Source organism: Semicossyphus pulcher, unplaced genomic scaffold (assembly GCF_022749685.1).
Source record: "Semicossyphus pulcher isolate SPU_LCO1_2020_fin unplaced genomic scaffold, fSemPul1.0.p SCAF_28, whole genome shotgun sequence".
Taxonomy (NCBI): domain Eukaryota; kingdom Metazoa; phylum Chordata; class Actinopteri; order Labriformes; family Labridae; genus Semicossyphus; species Semicossyphus pulcher.
The window spans coordinates 7,135,599-7,163,197 of NW_027211702.1; the positions used below are offsets into that span (position 1 = coordinate 7,135,599).

Below are 27,599 nucleotides of genomic sequence, written 5' to 3' on the forward strand. Positions count from 1 at the left end.
GGTAGGTGCCTCAAACCGGGTAGGACAAGCTAACCGGCAGTTAGCATGCTAGCGCAACAGTAACCATGATGCTGTCGGTGGGGTGGGCGTGTTCTCGCACGAGAGAGTGAGAGGGAGCTTCTGGTGACGAAGAACCCAGGAGGAGGGGCCCAGTTTGAATGTGTTGTTGACAAAAGGCAGGAAAAAATCCTCCTTATGATCCCTTAAAATGACCTCTTTAAACATCTCTAAATCTCAATTTTTCCACATTGAAATTAAGAATTATTCATAATTATCTCAGCTTCAGTACTGCAAAAAAATATGAATAAAAATAATAAGAGACAGAATTTTGTCCTCAGGTGGCTCAACTAATTATATTCATTTCAGAAAAGTAATATAATAACTATTAAAATACACTTAATCAGTGTCAAATCTCCTGAACGTAAGAGCTGTGTGTTTTTCTTACCTTGGAATCACCTCTTTATCTACAGTCTTACATGTAGCACCGCTGCGTTTCTACGGAAGCCCAGAAGGGACAAACCAAACACTAACTCTAAAGATGGCCTTTCACATCTTCAAGGCCGCAGTAGATTCTCCGACATGTTTGTAAGGGGAGTCTGAGGGGAGCGGTTGGCAGTGGTTGTAATCTGCACTGACTCACCACTAGATGGCACTACCTCCCACGAACTGCTCCTTTAATTTTCAGGTATGAACCAGCTTTTGTGTGCTTTTCACAGTTTGTTGCATTTTTTAAATTTGGGATGCATCACCTGAATATTTGTGTGTGTTTGGTCTTTAGGAGCCACCATAGTTAAAGGGAAGTACCACAGAGTTTTGGATGCTTTTTAAAGTCTTTTATGGATCATTTTTGAAGATTTTTTTTCTTATTTCTTGGATATTTTTTACTTTCTGTTTTTATTTTCTGGAAAGTATTTTATAGATGATGGTTGTGAACCACTGACTGTATATATAGATGGACAACGCGTCTCTATCTGCTCCCATTGATCGAAATTGATGCCAAAATAGCCCCTGTGATAGGTGCTGCCATCTTGCGATGGTGACATCATACGGAGCCAGAGTCTGCACAGTAGAGATCGGCGAGTGAAGCGGCCGTAGCCACTTCCGCTAACCCAAACACACACTTAACTTACCGATAAAACAGCAAGGATCCCGCACGCCGGCGTGTTTAACAGCAGAACAGCTTCTTGTGTTGGTCTGAGGTTAAAGTTCACAGGTATGGAAACTTCAATGACTGTAGTGATTATTTTAGTTACGTTTTCACTCGCGGATCGTCCTCCGCTCTGTTCACCCGGAACTGATTGGCTGCAGGAGCCGAAATTTGTCAACAGAGCTGTCAATCATTATTTTGACAGCATCAAATAACTAATTAAAAATGAACACTGTGACATAAATCAGCATGATAAGAACTAACTATAATGACAGAAACCATGTTTGAGAAAAATGTATTTGACGTGTATTTTGATTTTATAGTTTGACTCATGTCCCATCTGTTAACATGGAGGAGGCGGGCTTTATGAGCTATACTGCAGCCAGTCAGCAGGGGGCGACAGAGAGGGTTTGGCTTCACTTTTAGGGAGCTGTCATGTCGTCCATCTTTTTATGCAGTCTGTGTTGTGAACACATTTTTATCATTAACACCTCCACCTTCTCTCAGTGAAGGTTTGAATGAAAAACTTAAAGCCTGAAAGTTTGAGCAGCTTTACTCTAATAGGTCTTAACTCTGAGTGGACCTCCTGCACACTGAGGGTGTCTGTGTGTTGTTTCATACTGTTGCTTTAAGCTTAAATTATGAGTGAAATCAATGAAAACTCCCACCACTGAAATGTACAGAGCACCTGAAGGCAGCACGACCTCTGCATCACACCAAACCTCATTCAAAGATTCAGGGATTCTACAAACAGCTTTCTACGGTCTCAAACACAAATGAACGACTTGTTGTTGTTGTTCTGTTTATTACAACTTTCATCATGTTTACATTCAGGAAGGAGAAATAAAGTAACAAAATAAAAGTCATTTGCATAAGTACGGTTTTAAAGTTTGAATATATCCTCCTGTTAAAGTCGATATTTTACAACAGCATTAATAATTCGTAGCCTTCACTCATACAGGATTAAATATAAATGCCATTTCTTTAATAGTTTGCATAGTCTCGTAACATCCGAGTGAAGAATCACTGAGCGATGTCGTAATAATACTCTCGTAGTCTCGGCTCGACGACGGAGAATCCAGGACGCTCGTCCGCCCTGAAACACACGAGAACAACACAAGAGGTTATTAAACTGACACACACGCAAAATATAAAACACATGAAGAAGAGAGAGCGTCTGAAACTCAACGTCCTGGATCGCTTTAAGCATTTAGCTGGAGGCCACACCCAAAAAAATCAACGTTATAAAAGTCTTTCAAATACTACGTTGTTCATGATTCAATGATGATACAGCTTTATATATAACCTACAGTGTGGCAATAAAAATGATGATGATAAACTTTATTTAAAAGCACTTTCATACATAAAAAATGAAGGTAAAAGTGATTTATGATGATATAACCCAAATGAAAACAAATCAAATTTCATTCTTTAAAGGAACAATATGTGACGTTAACAGTGAGCGTCTAAAAAGAGTTCTGCAGTCCAAATTGTAAATATCGGAGAGCACGGGGGAGATTAACCGCTCTGCTCCAGGGCCGAAGCTGCCGCTAGCTTCGGGGCTAACCCCCGTCACTTTACACGCTGGCTTCCTGTAAAATCTGGAATAGGATTTAAAATCCTTCTTCTTACTTACAAAGCTCTCAGAGGTCAGGCACCATCATATCTTAAAGAGCTCATAGTGCCATATTACCCCTCTAGAACATTGCGCTCCCAGGACGCAGGCCTGCTTGTGGTACCTAAAGTCTCTGAAACCCTTTTCCCACCGAAATTAGCGTGCTGACTTTTTTTCAGACCCGGGAAGACCTGCGTATAGATGCCGAAGTATCCTCCTGTCAGTCTCTTTTCTGCTGCGTCACCGTCTGACGCCTAACCCTAACCCTAGTAACCAGTAACCGGTGGTTAGGTCTTTATTGTGTCTGTTCATTCAGTCTGTTTATCAAACTCGTCGCCGACAGATTTGGAACGATGTTCAAGCGCTGCTCGGACGGAGACGGGCGGAGTTTATAGCTGAGATGACGAGGAGTCACAGAAGTTACAGACGGAGCGTAGCATCGCTTCGGAAAGGGGGCGGAGCTTAGCGTGTCGACACAGGTTCTGTGTTCTCATCAATGCCGATCGGAGCCGAGGAGATAATTAACCGGGTCTACAGCAGAGTCAGGTGACCCGGGTCTGAATGCTGATCGTAACCAATTAGCAGAAAAGCCGGGCGTTAGCGGGCGGCTTTAGAGTGGTATGAGAGGCGGAGCCTTTGGAAAAATCTACCAGTCAGGGTCCGGGAGGAAGACACCCTCTCTACTTGTAAGAGTCGACAAACGTTCCTCTGTGATAAAGCTTTTAGTTAGGGCTGACTCAGGCTGCTCACACACACTGCGCTGTATTCCTATTCGGCGTTGATGATGACTCAGCGTGTCACTCACTTGTAGGTCCAGCAGGTCTTCATGATGTCGAAAATCTCCTGCGGACAGTTCAGAGGAGAGTCCATTCGCTGTCCGCTCTCGATCATCTGCAGCACGTCGTTCCCCCTCATCCCCTGTGGACACAGAACATTCATGTCCTGTAGGTTAACATCAGACTCCTTATAAAGAGACTGCACTTACATAGCTCAAATTATTAAGTGCTAAAAGTTACATCAGCGTGGTGAATTGTGTTTCCATGTTTTCCACTTTAAACAGAAACAAAGGGAGCAGATGTCTTCTTCTTCTTCTTGTGTTCACTGATGCTTACAGGTGCATTGCTGCCACTGAGTGGACTGGAGTGAATATTCATCCGACCACAGAAGTCGTCTGCAGGTCTGACTGTTGTGTGATTTCAGTCTCATCAGGTCAAAGGTCGGTTACAGGTGTTTCTCACCTTGTACGGTTTCTGGCCGTGGGAGAAGGCCTCCCACATGAGCACGCCGAAGCTCCACACGTCGCTCTTAGACGAGAACTTGAAGTAGTTTATGCACTCGGGGGCGTACCATTTCACCGGCCACTTCCCATGAGCCTTTGCCTGCAGGAGGAGACACACACAGAACACGTCAGAGGGGTTTTCAGCGTTAGCTTCTCTGACGATCATCGCTGATTTCTGATGTTTACAAGAAGCTTTGGCAGAAAGGAAGATGATTGGCTCCTCCTACAGAAACTCTGAAACATTCATGTGCAGATTAAAGGAGCTGTTTTGACTTTGTGTGAATGTGTCTGATCTGTATGACAACATGAATATAGATGTTTTCTGCATTTCTCTTTTGTTTGTATTAAAGGTTTTTTGGGGGGGCTTTTATGCCTTTATTGACAGAGAGGACAGTAGACAGTGTGGGAAACAGGGGAAGAGAGAGAGGGGGATGACACGCGGCAAAGGGCTGAGGGCGGGAGTGGAACCCGGGGCCGCCGCATCGAGGACTAATACCCTCTGCACATGGTCGCCGACTCAACCGCTGAGCTAAACTGGCGCCCTCTGCATTATCGTTGTGAGGCTCGCTCAGGATGTTTCAGGTGTTCACAAACATGCCAGGAGCCAGAATGACCTCAGATACAGAGGTCATGTTTTTGGTGTTGTTTGTGTCTGTGTGTTCGTCGGCAGGAGAAACTAGTTAATACTAGTTGGTGCAACTTTAAAAACACTAAAAGCTGCTTCATGTAAATCAAACTGATAACAAAATGGAGCTTTACAGCATTAAGAAGTCCTTCAGCCACCAGGTGATCTGAAGGTAACCCTGACCGTCGGTAGTTACCTTGTAGTAGTTCTGCTCCTCAGCGATGGCCTTGGAGAGGCCGAAGTCGCTGATCTTGGCGTAGTGCTGCGTGACGAGCAGCACGTTCCTGGCGGCGAGGTCTCTGTGCACAAAGTTATGTTCCTCCAGATACTTCATCCCCATGGACACCTGGTGCACCAGCTCTGTGATGTTCTTTATGTTGGTCTGCCTGCACACAGTCACACGTCATTGAAGCCATGAAGGCACCGTTACTTTACCTGTCTAACGATGTGGAGGACAGATCATAAACCACCTTTAGAGATGTCTGAAGACACATTTGAAAATGATCATCTTTATCATTAACATGTGTAATAACACAGTCTGACTGATAGTGTGGGGAGTTCAGGGACAGTCGTAGCAGTCAGAGAACATACTTGTTTTTCTGCAGGAACTTGTTGAGCGGTCCGAGCTCGGCCAGCTCCATCACCAGCATCAGGTTCTCCGCCTCGCAGATCCCGATCATCCGGACGATGTAGGGATTGTCCAGCTGCTGCATGACGTTCGCTTCCCGCAGCATCTCCTCACGCACCGCCGGGTTGTTGTCGTCATTCTTCAGGATTTTCACCGCGACCGGCTTCTGTGTCCTGATATGAAGGGAGGGGTCGTGTTAGGATGACAGCGAGTAGGTGGGGGAATAAAGTCTTTAATTATGACACAGTGATGAAAGTGGAGGACAGGTGTTTGCAGGTGTGAGTAAACGTACTTCCTCATCCTGTAGATTCCCTTCATGACTGTTCCAAAGTTCCCTGATCCCAGTTCTCCGTCCTCCAGCATGAGATGGTTTCTGTCCACTGTGGAGCTCCTCAGTTCATCAGGGTCTGCGTACGGACTCTCATACACCTCTGTGTTCATCGGCATGGCTTCTGAGGGAGGAATGATGTTTGTCTCATGAATCTACAGCCATGTTTCCATTGCACAAACGTTCCCCAGGGATTAGGAACCTTTGGAGGAAGTCACTGTGTCTCAGGGACATTATGTTAGCCCCTAAAAGGTTCCTGCTTGAGGGGTACTTTCTAAAAGTACAGGAACTTCAGGGGTGGTTTGTTTTTTGCTTACTGAGCTTGGACACATCAGTGGAATTACAGGCTAATCTCACGCTTCATATTCACTCTGTGGTACCTGTGGACTAGCTTAGCATGATTAAAAAACAACTCCTCGTGTTTCTCACACTGGTGCTGTGTGCAGGCCCTCATACAGCCTCTGCCTGAAGCGACTCAGTCAGCTCTGTCTCTTTAAGAAGCCCCGCCCCTACAAGCCCGCTTTCTTCTGATTGGCCAGCGCTCCGAAGCTGTGCAGCGTGTAGACAAAACTGTGAAACCTGGCGTTCACAGCCTGAGGATTTACTCCGACATACTTTTACCAACAGGTTGAAGCTTCACGCGCGTTTACTCATCCAACTTTGTAACATTAAAATGTGAAGCAGCAGAACACCGTCTCTTTAAATGAGCTCTTTCTTAAACAGTTTTCATCCTTCTTGTATCAGTTTAGGTCAGAATGAACGACTTGGTTTAAACGTGTAAATATGGAATCATAGAGTATAAAACACGCTGTGAGAGAGCTCCTCCTGCTCCTCCTGCTCCTCACTGTCTCTCCTCTTGGCACCATATCTAATACTGGTGCTTTACGCAGCCTCTGAGCGAGATGAACCAGGCCCGCTGACGCCGTCACCCTCGGTGCAAAGCTCTCGTCCGGACACTCCGTTTGTCTTTGGTCCTATATCCATGCTGACTCCTCTGGTTGCAGGTCGTAACTTCCTGTTGTCTACAGATGCTAACATGTCCTAATCAGAATAACTCACCTTTGATGGCTGCTATGTTGTTCGGCACGTTGATTTCGTACGGGTTGAGATTATCTGTGGTGCTGTGTCGAGATGATCGGCTCTGTTAAGAGAACATACAGAGTCAAAATACAACAAACGTTCTCACAGGCTAAAAGTTTATCTGCAATATGATTCATTAATTCAATACTCGTGTACAGCAGGGTGACACTGTTTATATGGCTCCTGTGTTACAGTGATATATCACAGTCTCTTCTTTGTTGCTTTACGTTTTCTTAAAGAGAATCCTTCCAACATTTTCGCCGAGGGTTTGAACATTTGGGTCTCTGGATTTTGCTCTCATTCATGAGGGGTCTCTATCGGTATCACTGTAACACACGGTGTCCATTAAACAGGGGATTGTATCACACCAAGGGGATTAGAGGAAAGGAACAAATGCACAGGTTAAAATCTTCATTCATGCGTTTAAAGAAGGGGAATGGAACAAGTTCAGAAACTGATTTACGGTCCAGGTGTTCTTCAGACCACGTCAGAACAGGTTGATATTAGTAAAACTGTATGTCCCAAACCCCTGCTTTAAAAATATGTGAACAAAGCCGAGCTTGTTCACATCCAGGAACCATTTTTGAATCTCTAGCATCGCCGACTAGAGGTCAAAGTTCTGCCAGCAAGTGCATAAGACACAAAAACACAGAGAAAGCAGTGAGGTGCAAAAAGAGTCAGCAAACAGTCTGGGAGGGTGTGTTTATGGGAGGGTGTGTTTCTGGGAGGGTGTGTTTCTGGGGAGTTTTAGCACCGGGCCTTCAGGGCTCCAAATCTGCATTCACTCAACTCCCTGTTTCAAGATCAAATACTTTAAAACAGGTTAACATGGCTACTCAGAGACAAAGGCTCCTCATCATCTTCTGGTGCCCCACAAGACACGACAGATTCAACTCGAGACTAAATATATCCAAAGGTCGGCTGCTTCTAGAAACCTAGAGCTACGATCTACACAGGACCCTGAATGTGATCAGCCCCTGCACCTGCCTACATTTCCTTTTGGTTACTGAATACTTGACTGAGCTGATGAGCTAATCCCTGGAGGAGAGAGTTGTGTTGTCGGAGGTTAAAGACACTGACAAACAAACTAATTGATCGAGGCAGCAGCAGAGCAGCAGCTGCTGTGTCCTGTGAGCTTAAATCAGTGTTTTTCTGAATGGAGTCTGGTGTGTGTGCAGAGAGCGATGTAACGTCTGTGTGTGGTTAAAACAATCATCTTCCTCTGTAACAAAAAGGTCTATCTCTGTAGGGATCCTTTCTGTCATGTTGTCACACACTTAGAATAACAATCTGAGCCTGTCAGTGGAAACAACAAGAACTTTTAGTGGACGACCTTTGACCCATCAAGGAATGTGATTCCAAAACTTTTTGTACCTTTAGACCCCAAAATATGTAAAATAGAGCGTGTTGAAAATAAAACAGAATTCCCCTTTAAAGGATGAACGAGTTTTGTCCTTTTAATTCAGTCAACAGAAGACGTGGAGGAGCCTTCGGAGCAGGACCGACATGTTGACCCATTATGTGATCTGACTGTAGTTGCAGAGAGGAACCTCTGGGTGGTGTTAGATCATTATCACAAGTTCTGCACTTTTATGACGTCACACAAACTGTAAATGAACGTTTGCATGTGCCGTAAGCTCCGCCATAAAAGGAGCAGGCGTGCAAGAAAAACTGAGGTGTGTTAATAAGCAGCAACCCACACGGCGGGGTGGGGTGGGGGGGGTGGGGGGAGCAGGAGGAGGGTCAGTGCACCTTCTTTCGGCCGGGTATGGGAACAGTTTTGAGTCTGGAGAAAATTCCTGCAGCACTTTGCTGGAAACCAAAACGTCAGAGAGGTTATCAGACGGTGACCTGCTCATGGTACAGTCATACACGTGTCACACACGTGTCACACACGTGTCATACACGTGTCATACACGTGTCATACATGTGTCATACATGTGTCATACACGTGATCATTCAGAGGAAACAGGACATAGGTGAGCTCCAAATGTATCTCTGAACAAACACTGAGTCATCTGACAGACTCACTCAAACTGCAGGAAGTACGAGTTCATACTGTACACAACAATTCTTACTTAGTGTAATAAGAGGAAGACACATCAAAAGGTTTGTTCAGCAAATTTATGACAAAGAATAAACATATTTTCTGACCCCCCCGTCGTGCTCTAAGTCCAACCAATCAGACACACAGGTGTTCAGCTGTGCCCTGACCTTCTGTTTGTTCTGAACAAAGTAGTTCCTCTGAAAACGTTTGACAGCCCAATCTGAGTAACTTTTATATGCATGTAGATTCTTTAGTCGTTTAATGGAGGTGAATGTAAGCGCACCATCATACACCGATCAGCCGAGTGAATAACATCCATTATCTCATTATCATGGCCCCTGTCAGTGGGGGGGGGTGTGTCAGGCAGCAAGTGAACCTTCTGTCCTTGAAGTTGTTGGAAGCAGGAAAAATGGGCGACTGTGAGGATGTGGGCAACTTTGACAAGGACGACTGTGCCAGAGCATCTCCAGAACTGCAGCTCTTGTGGGGTGTTCCGGGTCTGCACGGGTCAGGACCGATCAGAAGTGCCCCAAGGAAGGATAACTGGCGACAGCGTCACAGGCGGCCAAGGCTCATTGATGCACGTGGTGAGAGAACGCTGGCCTGTGTGGTCCGATCCAACAGAAGAGCTACTGCAGCTGAAACAGTTAATGCTGGTTCTGATAGAAAGGTGTCAGAACACACAGAGCATCACAGTTTGTTGAGCGCTCAGGGTGCCCATGCTGACCCCTGTCCTCCACTGAAAGCGCCTACAATGGGCATCAGAACCGGACCACGGAGCGATGGAAGAAGGCGGCCTGGTCTGATGAATCACGTTTCCTTTTGCATCATGTGGATGGCCGGGTGCATGTGCGTCTCTTACCTGGGGAAGACATGGCACCAGGATGCACTATTGGAAGAAGGCGAGCCGGCGGAGGCAGTGTGATGCTTTGGGCGATGTTCTGCTGGGAAACCTTGGGTCCTGCCGTTCATGTGGATGTTACTCCTAATGGCAGTGGCCTCTGTCAGCAGGATAATAAGTCCTGCCACACTGCAGACATGGTTCAGGAATGCTTTCAGGAGTTCAAGGTGTTGACTCGGCCTCCAGATTCCCCAGATCTCAATCCAATGGAGCGTCTGTGGGATGTGCTGGACAAACAAGTCCGATCCATGGAGGCCCCACCTCGCAGCTTACAGGACCTAAAGGATCTGCTGCTCACGTCTTGTTGCCAGATACCTCAGCACACCTTCACAGGTGGTCATAATGTTACGGCTGATCGGTGTATGATGTACAGAGCTTAACAGGTGTTTTTATATTTTTTAAAACAAGAAAAATTTGTTTGTGCTTCAAAAATACATTTTCTGACCTATTTTTAATATGTGGAGGTTTTTGCCTTTATATAAAATAATGAATAATGTGGTGCATTAAATGATATTTCTGTGAGGTTCACATTAAAAACCTTGTGTGTGCACTCAATCCAGCTCTGACTAAATCTAGACACTGTGTTTTATTCAGTTGTGATGCAACACTGTTTGGTCAGCTTCGGCAGCTGAATACAAAGAAATAAAGTGATCATGTCAACAACGTGGAATGATGCAGTTTGATTTTGTGATTCATAGATGAGCTTCAGTTTGATTCTGTTTCTTTAACGTTTGTAGAAATGTCGGCCATTGTTTAAGGTTATTATGTGTGCACACATTTTGAACTTAGAAGCACAAATTAATAAATTAAAAGCTCAAATGAAGTCATTAAAATCCCAAATGAGTTACTGAATTTGCATGCGCACACATTTAGGGTGAAACCTGCGAAGCTCCGTGGTGTCGATGTGACCGTAATAACCTCAGAGAGAAATAAAAACAGAAGTGTCTGCATGAACAGATACAACAAGAAGGAAGTGAGAACATGTGTTAATGATGATATCAGCTGTCCACATGAAGAGCTGAGCAGACGTCGTTCAGTCCAACGACGAAATTTAACTTTTTATTGTTGGAAAAACAAGATTTAAAATGTCATTAAACACTTTGAAGGTGCGACTAAACAAACATCTAAAGATAAAGATTCCAACAGGAATCACTTTGTTTCATCGTTTCCTTTCATTAATCAAACGAGACACGTAAGTGGATGATCTCACTTCCTGTTTTTTTTTAAAGGCACAATACCATGACAATATACAAATGATTAAACACACACACACACACACACACAGAACTTACAAGTGCTGAATTCAGTGTTGGGTGGTCCAGTGGGAGCAGAGGTCGTCCTATCAGCCCTGCGAACACAACATACAGCTCACATGGATCACATGTTAACGTGTTCCTGTGTGTTTGAGAGTGTAAAACTCTTTCTGCAGACGTGTTGGGATTATTAGTGTGTGTGTTTCTTTACCAGTGTCTCCGTCAGGTCTGGGGCAGGGATCCGTCAGCACCCGCAGCAGGCCGTCAGGTTTGTATGAGTAGTGCTCCACCAGCTGTTCACACGTCGGACACCACAGTGGTCAGGAACACACACATGCATCAACGAAAGAAGCCAAGACGTCTATTATACAATCAAAGACAATATTTTACAGCGTTGTTTGTCTTAAAGATTTCCGTTGGGTAAAGGGTAAACTTAGTGTTTTTCCATATTTGGGGTTTAAATGACTTAAAGGTACAAAAATACTTTGGAATGTCTCCAGTAGATTTCTTCAGCCTGCAGCAGTGAAACAGGCTGTAATGGCTGCAACATAATCCTTGTGGGCTCATACATCCATTAAAAGTTCAGGCTCAGACGATGGTTCAGAGTGTTTGACAAAGAGGTCAGTTTATGCAGGGATCCTTTCCACAATGACGTCAGAAAGAAAGATGTTTTTCTCAATTCAAAAACAGCCGAGACATCACTCTTATCAAAGTCTGCTGGATTTAAAATGAACGACAATCATCTGCTTCTAGTTCTGGTTCTGGATCCCTACAGAGACAGACCTTCATGTTACAGAGATTTTTTTAGCCACAAGCAGATGTTACAGCGCTCTTTTCAAACACACCAGACTCCATTGACAAAAACACAAATTTAAGCTCACAGACTACAGGAGAGCGGTTTTGCTGTTGCCTTGACGCCTTGATGAGTTTGTTTGTGTTATTGTTTGTTGCACATAAATTGTGTAAGACAGGAATTAACCATTAAAAACCAAACTTACACAATAAAAAAAAAAGAAGTTCCAGTCGATGCAGTGTTAGACCAGCAGCTGCCCAGTTCTGCAATTCAAAAGACGCATTTTTGCCAATGGAGTCTGGTGTGTTTGCAGAGAGCGATGTAACGTCTGTCTGTGGTTAAAACAATCATCTTCCTCTGTAACAAAAAGGTCTATCTCTGTAGGGATCCTTTCTGTCATGTTGTCACACACTTAGAATAACAAGCTGAGCCTGTCAGTGGAAACAACAAGAACTTTTAGTGGACGACCTTTGACCCATCAAGGATTATGTTGCAGCCATTACAGCCTGTTTCACTGCTGCAGGATGAACACATCTACTGGAGACATTACCAAGCTTTTTATACCTGTGAGTCATTTAGAGCCCAAAATATATGAAATAGAGCCGGAGTCGCGATATGGTTAGCCTAGCTTAACATAAATTTGCAGGGGGAAACAGCTAGCGTAGCTCTGACCAAAGTTATAAAATACATTAATATGATTTATGATCTTTTGTACTCAGTAGAAGTAATAAAAAACTATCAAAATACAGACTAGCAGCACTTCCTGTAGCAAATCATAACCACAACACACCTACAATCTAAATCTTATTCGAGTAACTTGCTTAAACTAGTCTTTGATTATGAACAGCTGGGCGCAGTGACTGTGTGCAGCTTCCTGAAGCTTCTACCTGACCGTGAAGTAACCAGGTTTGATACAGGAACCAAAACCCAAACCTGTGCCAGCGATCGCATCAGGACACTTCATAAGACAATTCATAATCTTACTATCCTGAGGGATAAACTGTTGTGTAGAGATGATTCAATATTCTGTCATGGGTACAGTCAGCTTAACGTTTGATTATTTCTAGACCAGAGTAAATAAAAACATTAAAAAAGAGAAAGGCAGACGGGGGATGTGCTGGGAGAATTTGGACCACTGAAGGTAATCATGTTCTTGGGGCATTAGGGATATCTCCTCTGAATAACAACCATGAAAAACATTATATTATATGTGAAAGAATAAAATGAGTCCTCGTTAAAGAGCAGCATGAACATAAGCAGGTGTATGACGAACCTGCCACAGGGTGTCAAACTTCTTCCCGTCTGGGATGGAGAGCTTCCCGGCCCGGTCCCTGTCGACGCGATAGTGCATGACCTGTCCTTCATGTAGCAAACACAGAGCGTAGGATCCATTCTGATCCCGCTGTCGGATCCTGAACGCACAAGAAGAAGAAGAAGAAGAAGAAGAAGACGAAGAAGAAGAAGAAGAAGACGAAGACGAAGACGAAGACGAAGAAGAAGAGAAGACAACAGGATTAAAGTGACAAAGTAGAAGGAGGATGACGAGGATGTTGGGAGACTTATATTTACAATTAAAGCATCTTTAATGTTTGTTGTCATTTTGTTTTATCGCCATGATGAAGAAAAGTTATTTAAACTCTTCCTGTGTGATGTAAGATTGTCATGTTTTGTGAGGTGACGTGTGACATGCAAACACAGACCACATGACTATGTTAAGAAATGCAAACTATGAGTAAGAGATATTTTTTTTCTGTCTTGTGTCACCAAAATGCAGAAAGCTGCAGTTCCTCTGGTGTCCACTTGAGGCTGTCTCCAGCAGTGAGTCAGTCCCCATAGAGCCCCATGTTAAACTTTACAGCAGAAATAAACATGTTTACAGCCTGGTACAAAAAACAGTTTGGGTCTCTATAGCTCATTTCTCTCTTCATGACAACTGTACGGGGAGAATCTTTATACAGCTCACCTGTTTACATTATATTAAGGCTTAAAGTGATGCAGCATTAGGGGCGTGGCCTCTTTGAGTGACAGCTGGGAGCTGCTAGTATTCAGTCACTGAACGTAACCTCTGGGCCGTGTTTGTGCTGTTGGAGCCTTTTGGAGATTTGTTCATGTAAATATCAGACAGATAATCTGTGTGTGCGCTTTACTGGACGAACAGACCGTCCAACACGTCTCACACACTGTTTTTTGGGGGAGTAAAATTCTAGTATTCTCACCAGAGCTTCGGTTGGGCAAGCAGCTTGCGTTATGTTGCACAAGCTCTCTTATCGTCTGTAGTCTGATAAATAAACTGTGGTGCAAAAAGAATCATGGGAAACACGATGATTAACTATCCCATTAGCAGCTAATGAATCAGCCATCATCCCTCGCTCCTCCAGCTTCACCCTGTTGTTCACTTCTGGCTCCACAAAACCAAGATGGCCAAGATGCTGAACTTTGTCCACTTCTTATATATAAGTTAATAAATACGAGATTATTAAAGATCATTAAATGTTAAAAGAGATGCTCGACACAAACTTAAATCTACAGCTTTTATCTGAACCATTGCAACAGTTTGACCCAAAGTTTCAACACTATTACCACAACCACTGAGCTGTGTGGGAGCAGCTGCTGGTAGAACTGTTTAATCTGTCCGTGAACGATGTAGTGAGTGATATGATACAAAGAGAACATCCATCACAACCACCTGAACAAGGATCAGAAATAAACCCAACAGGAAACACACTGAGGTTATCGAAAAGCTGCATCAGGCACGTAAAGCCAGAGTGTGTCCTCTTCATCACTGAGCATGCTTTATGGGTTTACATTTTGAGGTACAGCTTTCAGCAAGAGCTCTACTTTTTCTTGTTGTTATAAATGACTTTTAATATTTTATAAAGAAGTCAGAGTCAGCAACAACCTGCAGCCAGAGCAGATGTTAACCTTCAAATGTTTCTTTGTTGTTAAAGATATAATTTCCATGTAAATAAATGTCTGTAAGTCTCTCTCTCTCTCTCTCTGAGGTAACACATGCTGACTGAGCCGATGGCCCACTGATGAAAGCCTTTCATCTGCAGTATATAGTATTATTATGGGCTGGGTGTCTGTGGCGACGCCCAGTTAGTGACGCGTTCTCCATCAGCCAGCAGTGGTTGGTCTGCCAGAGAGGTTAGGCGGAGCTAAGCAGCTCAAACAAACTCGACGCTCAGATGAAGCAAACCAAAAAGGAAAGCGACCGTCAGCCAGGAAAATCAAGAGTTACAACCGGAGCCGACCGTGGACGTCACACATGCAGCTGTCTGGATATCTGAAGTGTGCTCCCGTACGTTGCTGCCAAAGACAGCGAAACTGAGATCTTCAAGATTACAACTTTAACTTTGTGTGATGCAAATCACACAAAGTGTCCACAGTGTCCAGACCTCACTGTCGATTATAAACTTAACTCATGTAAACGCTCAGTTGTGTACAAATGTTCTGCCTTCTCAGAGAGAAGAGAAGAAATCAATCAGCTAGTAAAAAGGTTCTTACTGAGGCACACCTCAACTCGTCCCCACTAACAGACAGAGATTTAAACCTTTATTTAAAGCTCCTGTGAGGAACATTCAGTTTGTGTCTCTGTTGGCGCCCCCTGTGGACAAAGCCGTACCTCCTGTCTCTCTGCTGACCTTGTCCTGTACATGTGTAAGTTGTGTTTTCTGGTTCCTTTATGATTCAGACGCATCACAAATCGAGAATCTTTGCTGTGAAAAATATAAACAAAGGCTGTTTCACACGTGCTGTCAATCGCCCGACACCGACCCGCAGCAGCAGTGACAGGTTACTGAAAAGATCGTGATCGATCCTGTCACTAGCTTGCTTACTGCAGCACATACAGAAACCATAACCACCATAAAACTCCTCACAGGAGCTGTGACTGAACATTTCAGAGTATAGTTGTTTGTTGGTGAATAAAGTAGACAAAGACGAACAGCATCTTGTCACGCAGAAGCTATCTTCAGTTATTTTTTCTGGTAAACATTTTAGTCAGATACAAACATGAAACAGTTTAACCAAAGAAAGGCGGAGCCGACGCTTGGCCGACATGGCAGAGACCACATTCACTCACAGATTCTCCTGATTACAGTTACCACACTGATGTTTGCTGTCATGGCTGATAGTGTTGATGTCAGTCCTCAAACCTTCACATGCTTTAAATCACACATAAAAACTGTGTTTGGAGGCAGATTTGTTCATGGTGTCGTATATATCTGCCTCAGATCACAGCCTCCTCGTGTGTGAGCTGTATCGCTCTGCAGGCCGGTCCTGCTTGACTCACAGGACACTCGCTGGTTAACTCCTCACTGACCCATCTCTAGTCTACAAACGTTTCAAGCTGAACAACCAGATCTCAAACCGGAGTCACGTTAGAAACACAGGTCAGCTGCAGCCTCTCTGGTACTGTAAATACTACTGAAGGAAGTATAATACGTGTTTATGAATCTATATGTAGTCACTTTTAACTGTGTGTATATTCTGTTGGAACAGACACCTCGGTATCAGCGGCTCCTCCCTGCTAAAATAAAGGATCATTAATAATTAATAAATCAAACTTTATGGAAGCAAAGTTGATTAATTAAGTTACATATTTTTTAAGTGGACTTTAGAGTTTCTGCAGGATTCTGAAGGATTGATGCAACATACTTTAAGGTTTTGAGTAAAACTCATTTCTTACACGAGCACCGAGGCGCGATCAGACCCTCAGTAATGGAAAATAAATGTTTTTCTCTGCTTCTTCTATTTCTACGTTTGTGTTTCAGTAAAATTAACTTTTATTGTGAACAACATTTCTGCTACTTCACATCAGATCTTCTCGTGAGGTCTTTATCTGCAGAAAACATTGACGGGTGAAGATAAAAACTGTTTCTCAGAGCTGGAATGAAGCAAAGAGCTCATGTTCATGTTGAAACAACCAAATGTTTAAAGAGGTCACAGGTCAATAAGCTGGTTTTTAATTACATCTCTGCGTGCTCTCCTCCAGTCTGTCACAGAGCTGCTGAGTGACGGGAGGCCGCTCTCGGAGCAGCTCGTCTCTGTTCGATGTCTTGTGACCGCCCGCCTTCCTCGTGATCACGTTCAGGAGGTTTTTAATGTCCAGGTCGGGATCGGGCGGCCGTGACGTGGAGAGAGAGACGCTGATTTAAGGAACACTCGGAGTGCTCTCTTCATTTTGTCCAACAGTAAAATTAAACTCAAACAAATTAGATTTATTCACTTCATTATTTTATAACTTTAAATCAGTTTTATTTGACCTGCTTCTCATTTATCTGTCGTAGCTTCACTAAAGCTTCATGTTCCAGTTTTCATCTCTTCCTGAGTCTTGAATCGTTTGCTCCTCGGCGCTCCTGAAACGTTTTATTCAAACATTCAAACATCGTCTTTAATGTCACTTTTGTAACCAGGGGAAATATTGACAGTATTTCACCCGTGTTGTTCACACATATTGACACCTGGAGCGTGTCAAGAGATATAATGAGTGTAGCTATTTTCACACAGGAGGATTTGAGGAAGAAGCAGCAGAGACCTTACAGTAATAAAGAGAAGCTCAGTGACAGGAACCAAACAGGAAGCTAAACACATGTGTCATTATTTATAACTGTGCTGCTGCTTTCTCACCGAAACTACACTAATAACTCAGAAACCAGCCGCGTGTACGGAAAGTTTTAAATCAATAATCCTGATTTATTCAAACATGTCGTCGTTATAATAATCCTGAACTCAGTCTGTGTTTGAGACGCTGCAGAGGACAGCAGGGTGTCGGCTCTCATTCTTCTTCTTCTTTGGCTACTTCAGTCAGTTGCAAACTGCCAGAGCGGAAACCACAGTGTGTGGTCATGTGTGTGTGTTCATGTGTGTGTGTGTGTGTGTTTGTGTGTGTGTGTGTGTGTGTGTGCCTTCAGCTGAGACGACACCACTTCTCAACTGAAGCTTCAGCTGCTATAAATACACTCAGTGCTCTCGCTTTGATCCAAAGTGTCAAAGTAAAAAACATTTGAAACTTTTCAATAAACTTTTAATTTGAAATAAAATCCTGTGAACGTAGATTTAATCTTGTGTCAGATACTAAACGCTCGTTCCAAATTAAACGTGTTCCTTAAAGTTGAAATAGATGACGTTTTTGTCCGTCTCCTCTGAATGAGTCGAAACAGCGCGTACAACAGATCCATGCATCTTTAACGACCTGGTTTTAAAGTGTTCACAGTGTAAACGACTTTAATGATTGTGTTGGGAGATGACGCGTGTGTGAGCCGCTCTCTTCTGCCTGTCAGAGGAAGTGTTTCTGTTTCTGCTGACCGAGACCTTTCATTTGATTTTATCTTATGTAACTTTAATTCTTTACTTATTTTACATTTTACTCTTATTGTATTTTATTTTGATGATCTTTTAGTGTCTTTTATTATTTTCTTTATTTCTCCCATTTTATTTTTTTATTTTATATATTTTGTTGCCTCCTGTGTTTCGTCATCATAAATTCACGGCAGCGCTTCCTTGCTTTGTCACTTCCTGTTTTGAGTCCTTTATTTATGACATCATTCTCACCTCGTGTGTGGCCTGTGGGTCGGGACGCTCGTATTGTTTTAACGGATCGTCTGTTGATGTAAAGCTCTTTGTGTTACTGTCTCTTGTTGTGTTTTATAAATAAAGATTGATGAGTTTTGTCTTCACAGGTGGGAGGAAGGTGTCCAGCCTCCTGCCCGGGCTCCCCTTCAGGAGGCTCGTTCACAGGGTCTAATTAACAGCACTGAAGCCAGCGGTCATCCAAACAGGCAGTGAAGGACGGATTACGTGCACTTTTACGTGCACATGTTTTACAGTCCGACGATCAACTTGAGAAGCGAGACGGGGGTTAAGACATAAAGTGTACGACGGCTGCACTTCCACGCAGATATTTGTTACAGACGTTATGAAACTGTTTTATCACCATGAGAAAACAGACGATGCTTCCTGGGTTTCATCGCAGCCGATGTGTTTCCCTCGTTTACTCTCCAAACGGACTGTTTTCTGTTTATCACCGAAGAATGCTGAAACCTTCAGACTCCAGAACTGTGACCCTCTTTTAAGGTGACAGGTGGATGCTGTGTTTTTACATACTTTGTACAACCAAACATCATTTGGCTCCAGCTGTAACAAAGCGGCCTATGCGTACCATGTGCATCGGCTTCTGCTGCTCTGTTGGATTCTTGTTTTGCAGTTTTCAGTGCAGTAAAAAATAACCTCAGATTATTTAGTAAAATGCAGGTTTATAAATATAACAAAAGAAGTCCTTTAAAGTCCTAAATCACTTCAGTTTATCCTCAGCTCTGCAGATTCAGCACATTTGCATGTTTGTCCTCCCTGCAGGTAAAAAGCACTTGAAAATGAACTCACAGGAACTTCCCGTTGACCCGGGAGCCTCTCTGCAGCCGCGGCTCCGAGTCCTCTCGTGTTATCGAGCCGTGGAACCACGGCATCCTCTCGTGTGCCGTCGTGGCGATGAGCTTCTCCAGCTGAGGCCTCTGACTGATGATGGCCTGCTCCAGAGCTGCCCCCTGCACGCACGCACATGAACATTTTGGGGAGACAATAAATATTTTGTTTAAATTTTTCATTTACACAGTTTTGAGTTTTCATTTTCACCAACGACCCCATAAAAACCTGACAAACACATCAGCTGAAGAAAAGTGAGTGAAAGCTCGGCCCTCCTCGAGCCTGTCTGACTGACGCTTCACTGAGAACGGACTCACCTGGAACCACCTGAGACTCGAGGTGTGTGCATGGGTCCAACACAGGGAACTCAACACACGTTTGAGAGCCGGCGGCTATGAAAACAATTCTTTCACAGACAATCAGATGAACTGTTTTCATGTCTACATTTATCAGAACAATGTGAACTCTCGTTAGAACTCTTTACAGCTTCTGTTTCAGCTCCTCCGTAGCTCTGACCACAGAGATCTTGTGTTTGGCAATATCGCTGAAAAATGTGTCTCAGTAAAATGTTTTATTTCAGCTGGGTTGGACATCTGTCGATAAATCAGGAGCTGATTTAGAATAAAGACCAAGTCATCCTTTCTTACTATTTGTTCATCGTCTTCCTCATTGTCTCACTTCACACTGTGTCTGTTGTTGTGTCACATGTCGGAGGTGTAACTGAACTACACGTCTGTTAAATGATCGGCTGCGTCACAGCTCCAGAAACAAAGTCCATGAAGGCGAGGAGCTTTCACACCTTTACAGGCGTGCAGAGCCGCTGACACCCCTGCGACACGCTGCGACGGTGTGACTGCAGTTTGTCCGAGCGGACACCAAAACAAAAGTTTTAGATCAGCAAAGTAAAAGTCAGCTTGTTCTGCAGCCTGTCTGATCAGCTCCTGACTGACGCCCTGCTTTAGTCTCATTTTTAATGAGGTGCGTATGTTTGACACTGACCTGCAGGTTCCAGGTCTGCTTCACGTACTCTCGGATCAGCTTCTCCTTCAGGTCCTCAAACGGGCCGACCTTGGGCTGCATGTTCTTGGGCCTGTTGCAGGGCTTCTTCAGCAGACACACCAGGCCGTCCGTCTCCTGGGAGTGGTAGTCGATGACGTCCTCGGGGCTGCGGTGGCTCTTCCCTCCAGCGATGGCGTACGTTTCGTTGGGCTCTCTCTCGATGGTGTAGTGGTAGCAGCGGCTGGCGTGCAACACGGACAGGGCGAAGCCTCCCAGGTAGTTCCTGCTCTGTCGCAGCAGGTACAGACCGTTGATGGTGCCGGCCTGATGCAGGTAGTCCTCCGCCTCCTCCCTGGTGATGTTTCCGTAGAAGAACGGCAAAGAGTTCACGTTGTCGGCCATGTTGGATTCTGAGTGGTGGCTCCCTGGTGGAAGTCCGCTCAAAAGTATCAGCCACCAGGACGCAAGAAACCTAAAGGCAAAAGCAGAATTCAGATTAGTCGACTGTTTTTATTTCATTCATTCATTTCTCCTGTAATCAGACGGTGAAGCTCTTGAAGACAGAGACAGGACAGACAGACGGTCAGCACACTGACAGCTCCTTCTGCATGAACATCAGCTGCTCTTCATCCTCGGGGGACCGTGAGTGTGTGTGTCATGTTACGCTCGTGAAAATCCTTTTTGATGGCTCTCACAAAGAAACAGAGCGATGCGATCCTTCAAACAGCCACAATATGCATCGCTAACGGAGAATGTACCAAAGTCAACCAAACTTAGCGCGTCCGTCTAAACTACAGAGGACCAGGAGGGACTCAGCTGGTCGGATGGCAGCCTTGCAGATCTGCAGGTTTTAAGGCCATCAGACGGTAACACGTTCATCCCACAGCAGCACTAACATTAAAGCACACGTCTGCACACAGCACGATAACAAAGGTCTCTTCTGGAAGCTTGTTTGAAGTCTGCAAAGCTGCTTCTGAGGATCCTGCTACAGAGAGTCTTCATCATTCCAGGAAAACTTAATGTTTGGTGGAAAGCAACACTGCCGATCATCGAGGCAACACCAACGCTCTCAGGACCTCTCATGCTTTCTGTCCCAAAGGTCCGTTTTGTGTATTCTGCACCGACCACGCAGAATAAACTGCAAAACGACCGAAACTAAATGAATTAATCTCGTTAACAGCTTTTCAATCCAAACTGAAAGAACTCGAGGTGGACTCTTTCACATGTTTTTTATTTACCTGGCTAGAAACCATTTGAGAGCTGCTCGTCTTCTTAGCTTTCGTTATGTAACTGTGTGTTTGTTGTGCTGCTGCCTGTCTGAGCCAGCGCTCCCTTAAAGAGAGATTGTTCATCTCAGTGGGACTTTTCCTGGTTAAATAAAGGTTATAATAATAATATGAAGCCTGGTGGTGGCAGACTAATGTTGTGGGGATGTTTCTCCTCTCGTGGGAACGATGAGCATCGAAGGAGAACACGAGACTCTAGCTGAGCCGCAGGGACGCAGTCACCTTTACATTAACAGCAGAATGATTTAAGAGGACGGATCGTTTCACAAACAAAAGATTTTAATGATGTCAGTCAGTAAGAGTCAGTAAGAGATTCATCGTCTGCAGAGTTTCATGTAAATCCATCTCACAGTTGTTGGACTTAAAGCAAAGTGTTGGACTGATGAGCTTTTCCAACCATGGAGCCACATCAGGTCACCTGTGTGTCTTCTCTCCATCAATCAGCTCAAAGGCACCGCGGCGAGCACCTGGCGATGAGGACCCAACAGTCTGATGGACCAACCAGAGACCGCCGCCTGCATCAGCAACACGTTCACACAGAAACCAGCGACACAAAAGAGCGTGAGCCGTGAAACATGTTCTCACTTCTTCACATCAGCAGATCGACTCTCAGAGTAACCAGAGACACCACAACACTCCCAGCACTGCAGCGAGCCGTCATGAAGTGTGACAGCAGACGGAGACTCACTGACCACTGAGGAGTCCGAACATACAGTCGTCGGACTTCACAGTTTTATATCCTGTCAGATAACAAAGATACGCTGAGCGAAGGAAGAGGAGCTTTGTGTTTGTGCTTTGACTCGTTCACACACGAGTCACACTGATGAGATCAGCTGAAGCTGCGTCTGATGCTTTCATACAAAGTCTCAAACAGACTGAAGCAAACAAACAGCGGTCAGAACAAAGAGCGGGTCGGACTGTTCCAGATATCTATAAATACATTTCATCCTGTCAGAGTGAAAACAGGAGACACAGATGAACATTTGTCCAGTTTGGTTGACCTGTTTGTTGCTCTCTTGGCACTAATCTGAGCACAAGTCTTCATCATGTCAAAGTAAAAACCAAATATGAAAAAGTTTAAAATAACTTGGTTTGATGAGTATAAGGAGCATCACTTAAACTGTCTGTATGAACAGCAGATACCTTCCAGTTCAATAACTTTGGGTCGGACGCAGAAACGCAGAAACGCAGAAACTCAGAAACTCAGAAACTCAGAAACGCAGAAACGCAGAAACTCAGAAACTCAGAAACGCAGAAACGCAGAAACTCAGAAACGCAGAAACGCAGAAACGCAGAAACAGCAGCAGGACAGATCCAAAAACAAGTGTGTGACAGAGACGTGGAAAGTTTCGCTTCAGGTGGATATAAAAAGACTTCGGAGCTGCTCAGACCAAAAACATCTCATGAACAATTCTTTTAATGGATTTCTGTTTGAGTGGAAACGAGCCTTTTGTTTTTCACGTGTTATTTTTTCATGTTATTTGACAGGACAGCTGAAGAGAGACAGCACATGTGGGGGACGGAGGATGACATGCACAAAATGATCACAGAACCTGCCATCAGCGGACTGGGGTCGCTCGGGCGCCCGCTGCACACGGGCCGCCCGCTGCACACGCTGAGCTAAAGCAAGAAACCACCACTTGTCCTAAAGCCACTTCCCTAAAGCAGTTTGTCAAACGCTGATAAATACTAAAAGAAAAAGAAGCACGCCACTGTTGTTTCATACAGTGAGAACAAGCCGATCACAAGTACGTGTGTTAAACGCATATGTGAGCTTAACTTGATGTCCTTAGCCCAGTAAGAATCCTGACTCCTTAAAAAAGGACCAATGTCAATTTAGTAAACTGCAACCAGGCGACCTGAGCTGACCTGGAGAGAGGACATTCTAAACTAACAGTTATTCTGACTGTGCGTTCGCATCGAACGCGAGAACATGCGAATCTGATTTAATGGCCAACAGAGGGCAGCGCGTGCATCACACAACAAAAGAAAGAATAAGATCCATCTGAACATCTGTTTTAAGTTTGCAAAGATGCACCTTCATCATCCTCTAAAAAAACCTCAGCACTAACAGGGAGGAGGAAAACAACGATTTCTTTACGTGCCAGACAAACTCCGCTCGTCCAACCAAAGGACAAAACAGACACAAACACAGTCATGTAGTTTATGAGGTACAATGAGGACTGCAGGGACCTGCACATCAGGGAAACTAAACAACCCTCCACAAACAGCACAGGACAGCCGGCTCCTCAGGTCAGGACTCAGCCGTCCACCTGCATCTAAAGGACAAAGGTCACAGCAAGGTTCACATCCTGGCTGTTTCCAGCTCCATCCAGCAGACAGTTTAGAACTGAGGAAGCCTTTCAGGTGAGAGGTCAAAGGTCTTTAAGTTACCTTCTAGATTAACCTTTGAGTGATGACGACCTGGAGGACTGAGAACAGACTGAAGAGTCCTAAATCACAGCAGGAAGCATCGCGCTCTCGTTAAAGCACAAACACATCTTTGCTCAACGCTAAGCGTCATGTCTGGAGCTAAAGCAGCACTGCTGCTCGTGTGACGCCTCCAGGCTGCAGAAGCTCAGCCACTGGTTCAAACTGGTGAACTGGTGGTGCTTATACAACACTGGTTATGTCATAAGAGCACAGACCACTTCACAGGGCACCTTCACACATACACACCCACACACGCTCAGAGCGGTTATACATTACAACGGGCCGCTCGTCTGCCCGGAGCAACATGTGTCCAACATGAACTCAAAGGGCTCAGCAGGAACGAGCTCACAGTGTTTCTTCTTCCACTGGTTTTAAAGGGATGGTTGATCTGACTGTGGTTGCACACAGGCAGGTGTATGTGTGCAGGTCAGCAGAGCCAGCTCGTCTGGTCCCGGTGGGTTCAGGGTGATCAGACACACAGAGGCCATACTTCTCGCGGCCCACTGAGCGGATTGGTTCCTCTTTCTTACTTTTTCTGGTAGCATAAAAACTTTTCCCCACACCTCACGCCCGGTGGAGCTGCAACAGTCTACCTCATGTTTTATCTTCAAAGAGGAAAAGTTCTCTTAGTTGAATCTTTAAAGTCGTCTCCATCTTCGCTCGGAGCTGTGACGTCTCTGTTTTACAACTCAAACAAACTGACACCTTCACGACTCCCAGCAGCTCGTACATGAAACACATAAAACACGGCTGCAGACAGGGACGAAATAAAATCTACCTGAGAGAAGAAGTTAAAGAAGTTAAATAGACTGATGAACAGAACTGATAGAAGGAGAGTGCAGAGAGGATGATTTACAAACAGGTTAAACACACGTCCTCAAACTAATCTGACATAAACGGCTGAGACGATCCAAAAACTTGGTCCCAAAAATCTTCAGACTTGACTGATTTAAGGCCGTTAGAGAAACGTCTCTGCGCCGCTCTGTCTCACTCGTACAACCTGACACATCATCTCTGCAGCTTCTTCAGATGTTTGTGAAAGTAGATTCATAGCTCAACAGAACATCACAGCATCGTCAGCATCGAGTGATAACCACCGTGAGTTATATTAAAGACTTTTAACTGTCAATCAAACACTCACAGTCTGCTTCACATCATTGCTGCTTCACTGGCTGCGTGTACAACACAGAATCACTTTCTAAATCTGATTACGAGTCCATAAAGCAGCTGATGCTTCAGCTCCTGAGCCTATCTCTGACTGGAGCCGATCCGACCTCTCGGGTCATCGGCTGGATGAGCCGGACCCAGAGATCTCATCCATGATTGTGGAATCGATTGTTAATTCTCACATTCACATGTTTTAGCACAATGAGCTCATCTGTTATAAAGATCAGATAATCCTTCATTGATCCGCAGGGGGCCGTTCAGGTGCTGCAGCAGCACAAAGACAGACAGAAGTCAGTAAACACAGCGTGACAATAAGAATAGATCAAACAAAGATCAAATACGAGGTATAAACAGCTGATATACAAGTAGCAGCTGTGGGTTAGAGTGACATGGTCTGCAGGAGGAGATAACACAGTGTGCTGTGAGGTCTACAGGATACGTACGATATAAGGCGCAGTCTAACAGTGGTGCATACATCAGTGCTGTTTATTACAGGATGTGTTTAATGCAGCAGCTTTGTGAATAAAACTTCTCTTCTAGCTTTTGTGTGTCTGCGGCTTCACCACAACCGACACGCAGCCGCTCTGCATGTGTTTAATGTTGATGCAAAGACAGAAGACGAATGTTACAACAAACATCCCGGCCTGCAGGGAACGTTCCCACAACGTCGGCTAACATTACTTCTCATTAGGTTTGAAAGAAAACGTTCGAATCTAATATTCCAAGAACGTTTTAAGGATGTTTTTTCTTTTCAAATAAAGTTCAAACTAAAACTAAGACAAAAGGTTTTAACTGCAACACTGTGAAGATATGTTCAGGGTGTTAGCGAGGCCTGGGACGTCAGAACGCCTCTGATCAAACATCTGCTCCATGTTTCATAAAAACAAAGGTAGAACAGGCTGACTGCAACACTCTGAGGATCAGGATGTTAGTGCGGCCTGAACTATCACAACGGGCTTTATAAAACGTTCCTGAAATGTGATCGGAACATTCTCACTGAAACGTTCTCCTGCTATTAGAAGGAACATTATGGGAACCAAAGAACTTCCCGCTCAAACCATTACCAGAACATGGCACGTAACATTCTCAGAACGTTCTGAGAACGGGGTCATCAACATCTATTAGTAATTATTTTCTCAAACTGTTGGGAGGAAACGATCTGAGACGTCCACAAGAGAAGAAGCTTTTTGTTTCCTGGTTCAAATCTAAACAATGCAGACGTCCGAGTTCACAAGATTATTCACTGATAGAATTTCAACACACAGCTGTGCACAAGGACATATTTATAATACACAGCGCTTTGGAGTGGACCTTTAAGTAGCAGAAAATGTGAACAGTAAAGTCTTTAAGTTCTGCAGTAAATGTTCCCCCATGAATAAAAGAGCTGTTTTATTTTCTAAATAAAAGTGTCTCTGTTTCTGACTCCATAAGTTAATAAAAGAACAAAGTCATTATTTTATCTTTACACACGTGAACTCATTATTTTCTCTTTTATTCTTTAATTAAAATGTTTCCTGAAGCTGCACAGAAGAAAAGTAGAATCATCTCAGCCCCTTTTCAAGAAACGTTTGTAGCAAAAATAAGAAAATATAAAAACTTAGAAAGACTTGAAACTGATTTAGATTGTTAGACTGAACAAACGAGGAGCTTTGCTGTAAAGTCCACACAGTCTGAAGCAGACTAAAGAGTGGCTGTGCTCTTACTGTCCTCGGTGTGTTGGAGCGTCTCACAGCGTCGTCCCTCTCCGCTCCGGGTCCTTCAGCTCAGCAGCTTCCTGCAGTCTGAACAACATGACAGCAGGTCATCTTAAAGCCTCTCACATCCTCCTGAAACTCACACATGCTCATTAAAAACGTCCATCACTCACATCGATCCAGCAGGCTGACGGTCCGAGCACAGACGCTCAGCGGCTCTGAAACTTCCTCATTTCAACGACTTCCTTCACATTTTAATTCTTTGACTTCCTTTTTTTAATGTGAACGCTGACCAGCGGGAGCGTGCACACAGGAAGTGACCGCACACACACGAGTCGGTGCAGAGGTGGCGCCCTGAGGATGGCTCACGTGTTGTTAATTGTTACTGAGAGAAAAAGAGACAGAAAATAAGCTGAGAATAAATTACTGCTGAAGAAGACGAGAGGTGATCTATCTCTGACCCGCTCACGGACAGTCCAATCAGATCCCTCACATCAGCAGGTGCACGAACCTTCAGTTAAAGCTAAAGCAGGTGGAGGTGTGTTCAGCCTCCAGAACGACCTGACCTGAGATCTGTGGAAACTTCATGTTCTATTAAAGCAGATTCAGACTGTGTGTGTGTGTGTGTGTGTGTGTGTGTGTGTGTGGTCATGGCTGTGTAATAAAGATCATTTTATAAATGTGTTTTTCATTTTATATTTGTTTTTGCATTTATTTGCTTATTTATTTTATGTGTGTTTGTTGTTTTATCTTCTGTAAATCACTTTTCATTTAATGATAAACAAATAAACTTGTTTTTAAAAACTTTATTTCTATATTTATTTTAGTGTTTCTAATCTTTGACATAAAATGTTATTATTGAACAGAACGATTAAATGTTGAGTTTGATTTTTATTCTTTTA

The 27,599-nt window shown here is 44.1% G+C and overlaps 1 protein-coding gene across 3 annotated transcripts; it reads right to left on the reverse strand.

Moving 5' to 3' along the window:
- Positions 1–1,932: 1,932 nt before the first annotated feature.
- Positions 1,933–27,030, reverse strand: syk (spleen tyrosine kinase). Of its 3 annotated transcripts, none has more exons than XM_069677179.1 (15): positions 26,871–27,030; positions 26,707–26,784; positions 20,118–20,589; positions 19,080–19,240; positions 12,970–13,108; positions 11,115–11,196; positions 10,943–10,998; positions 8,455–8,514; positions 6,682–6,763; positions 5,587–5,743; positions 5,258–5,467; positions 4,863–5,052; positions 4,001–4,141; positions 3,568–3,680; positions 1,933–2,243 (listed from the first exon to the last, which is right to left on the reverse strand). In XM_069677179.1, the coding sequence occupies exons 3-15, from the start codon at positions 20,517–20,519 to the stop codon at positions 2,171–2,173; spliced, it is 1,866 nt and encodes a 621-aa protein (XP_069533280.1). In that variant the 5' UTR covers positions 20,520–20,589; positions 26,707–26,784; positions 26,871–27,030; the 3' UTR covers positions 1,933–2,170. The 3 variants fall into 3 exon arrangements, with proteins under 3 accessions (XP_069533280.1, XP_069533279.1, XP_069533281.1); XM_069677178.1 differs by having other exon boundaries at positions 5,587–5,746; XM_069677180.1 differs by lacking the exon at positions 8,455–8,514 and having other exon boundaries at positions 5,587–5,746.
- Positions 27,031–27,599: the final 569 nt, after the last annotated feature.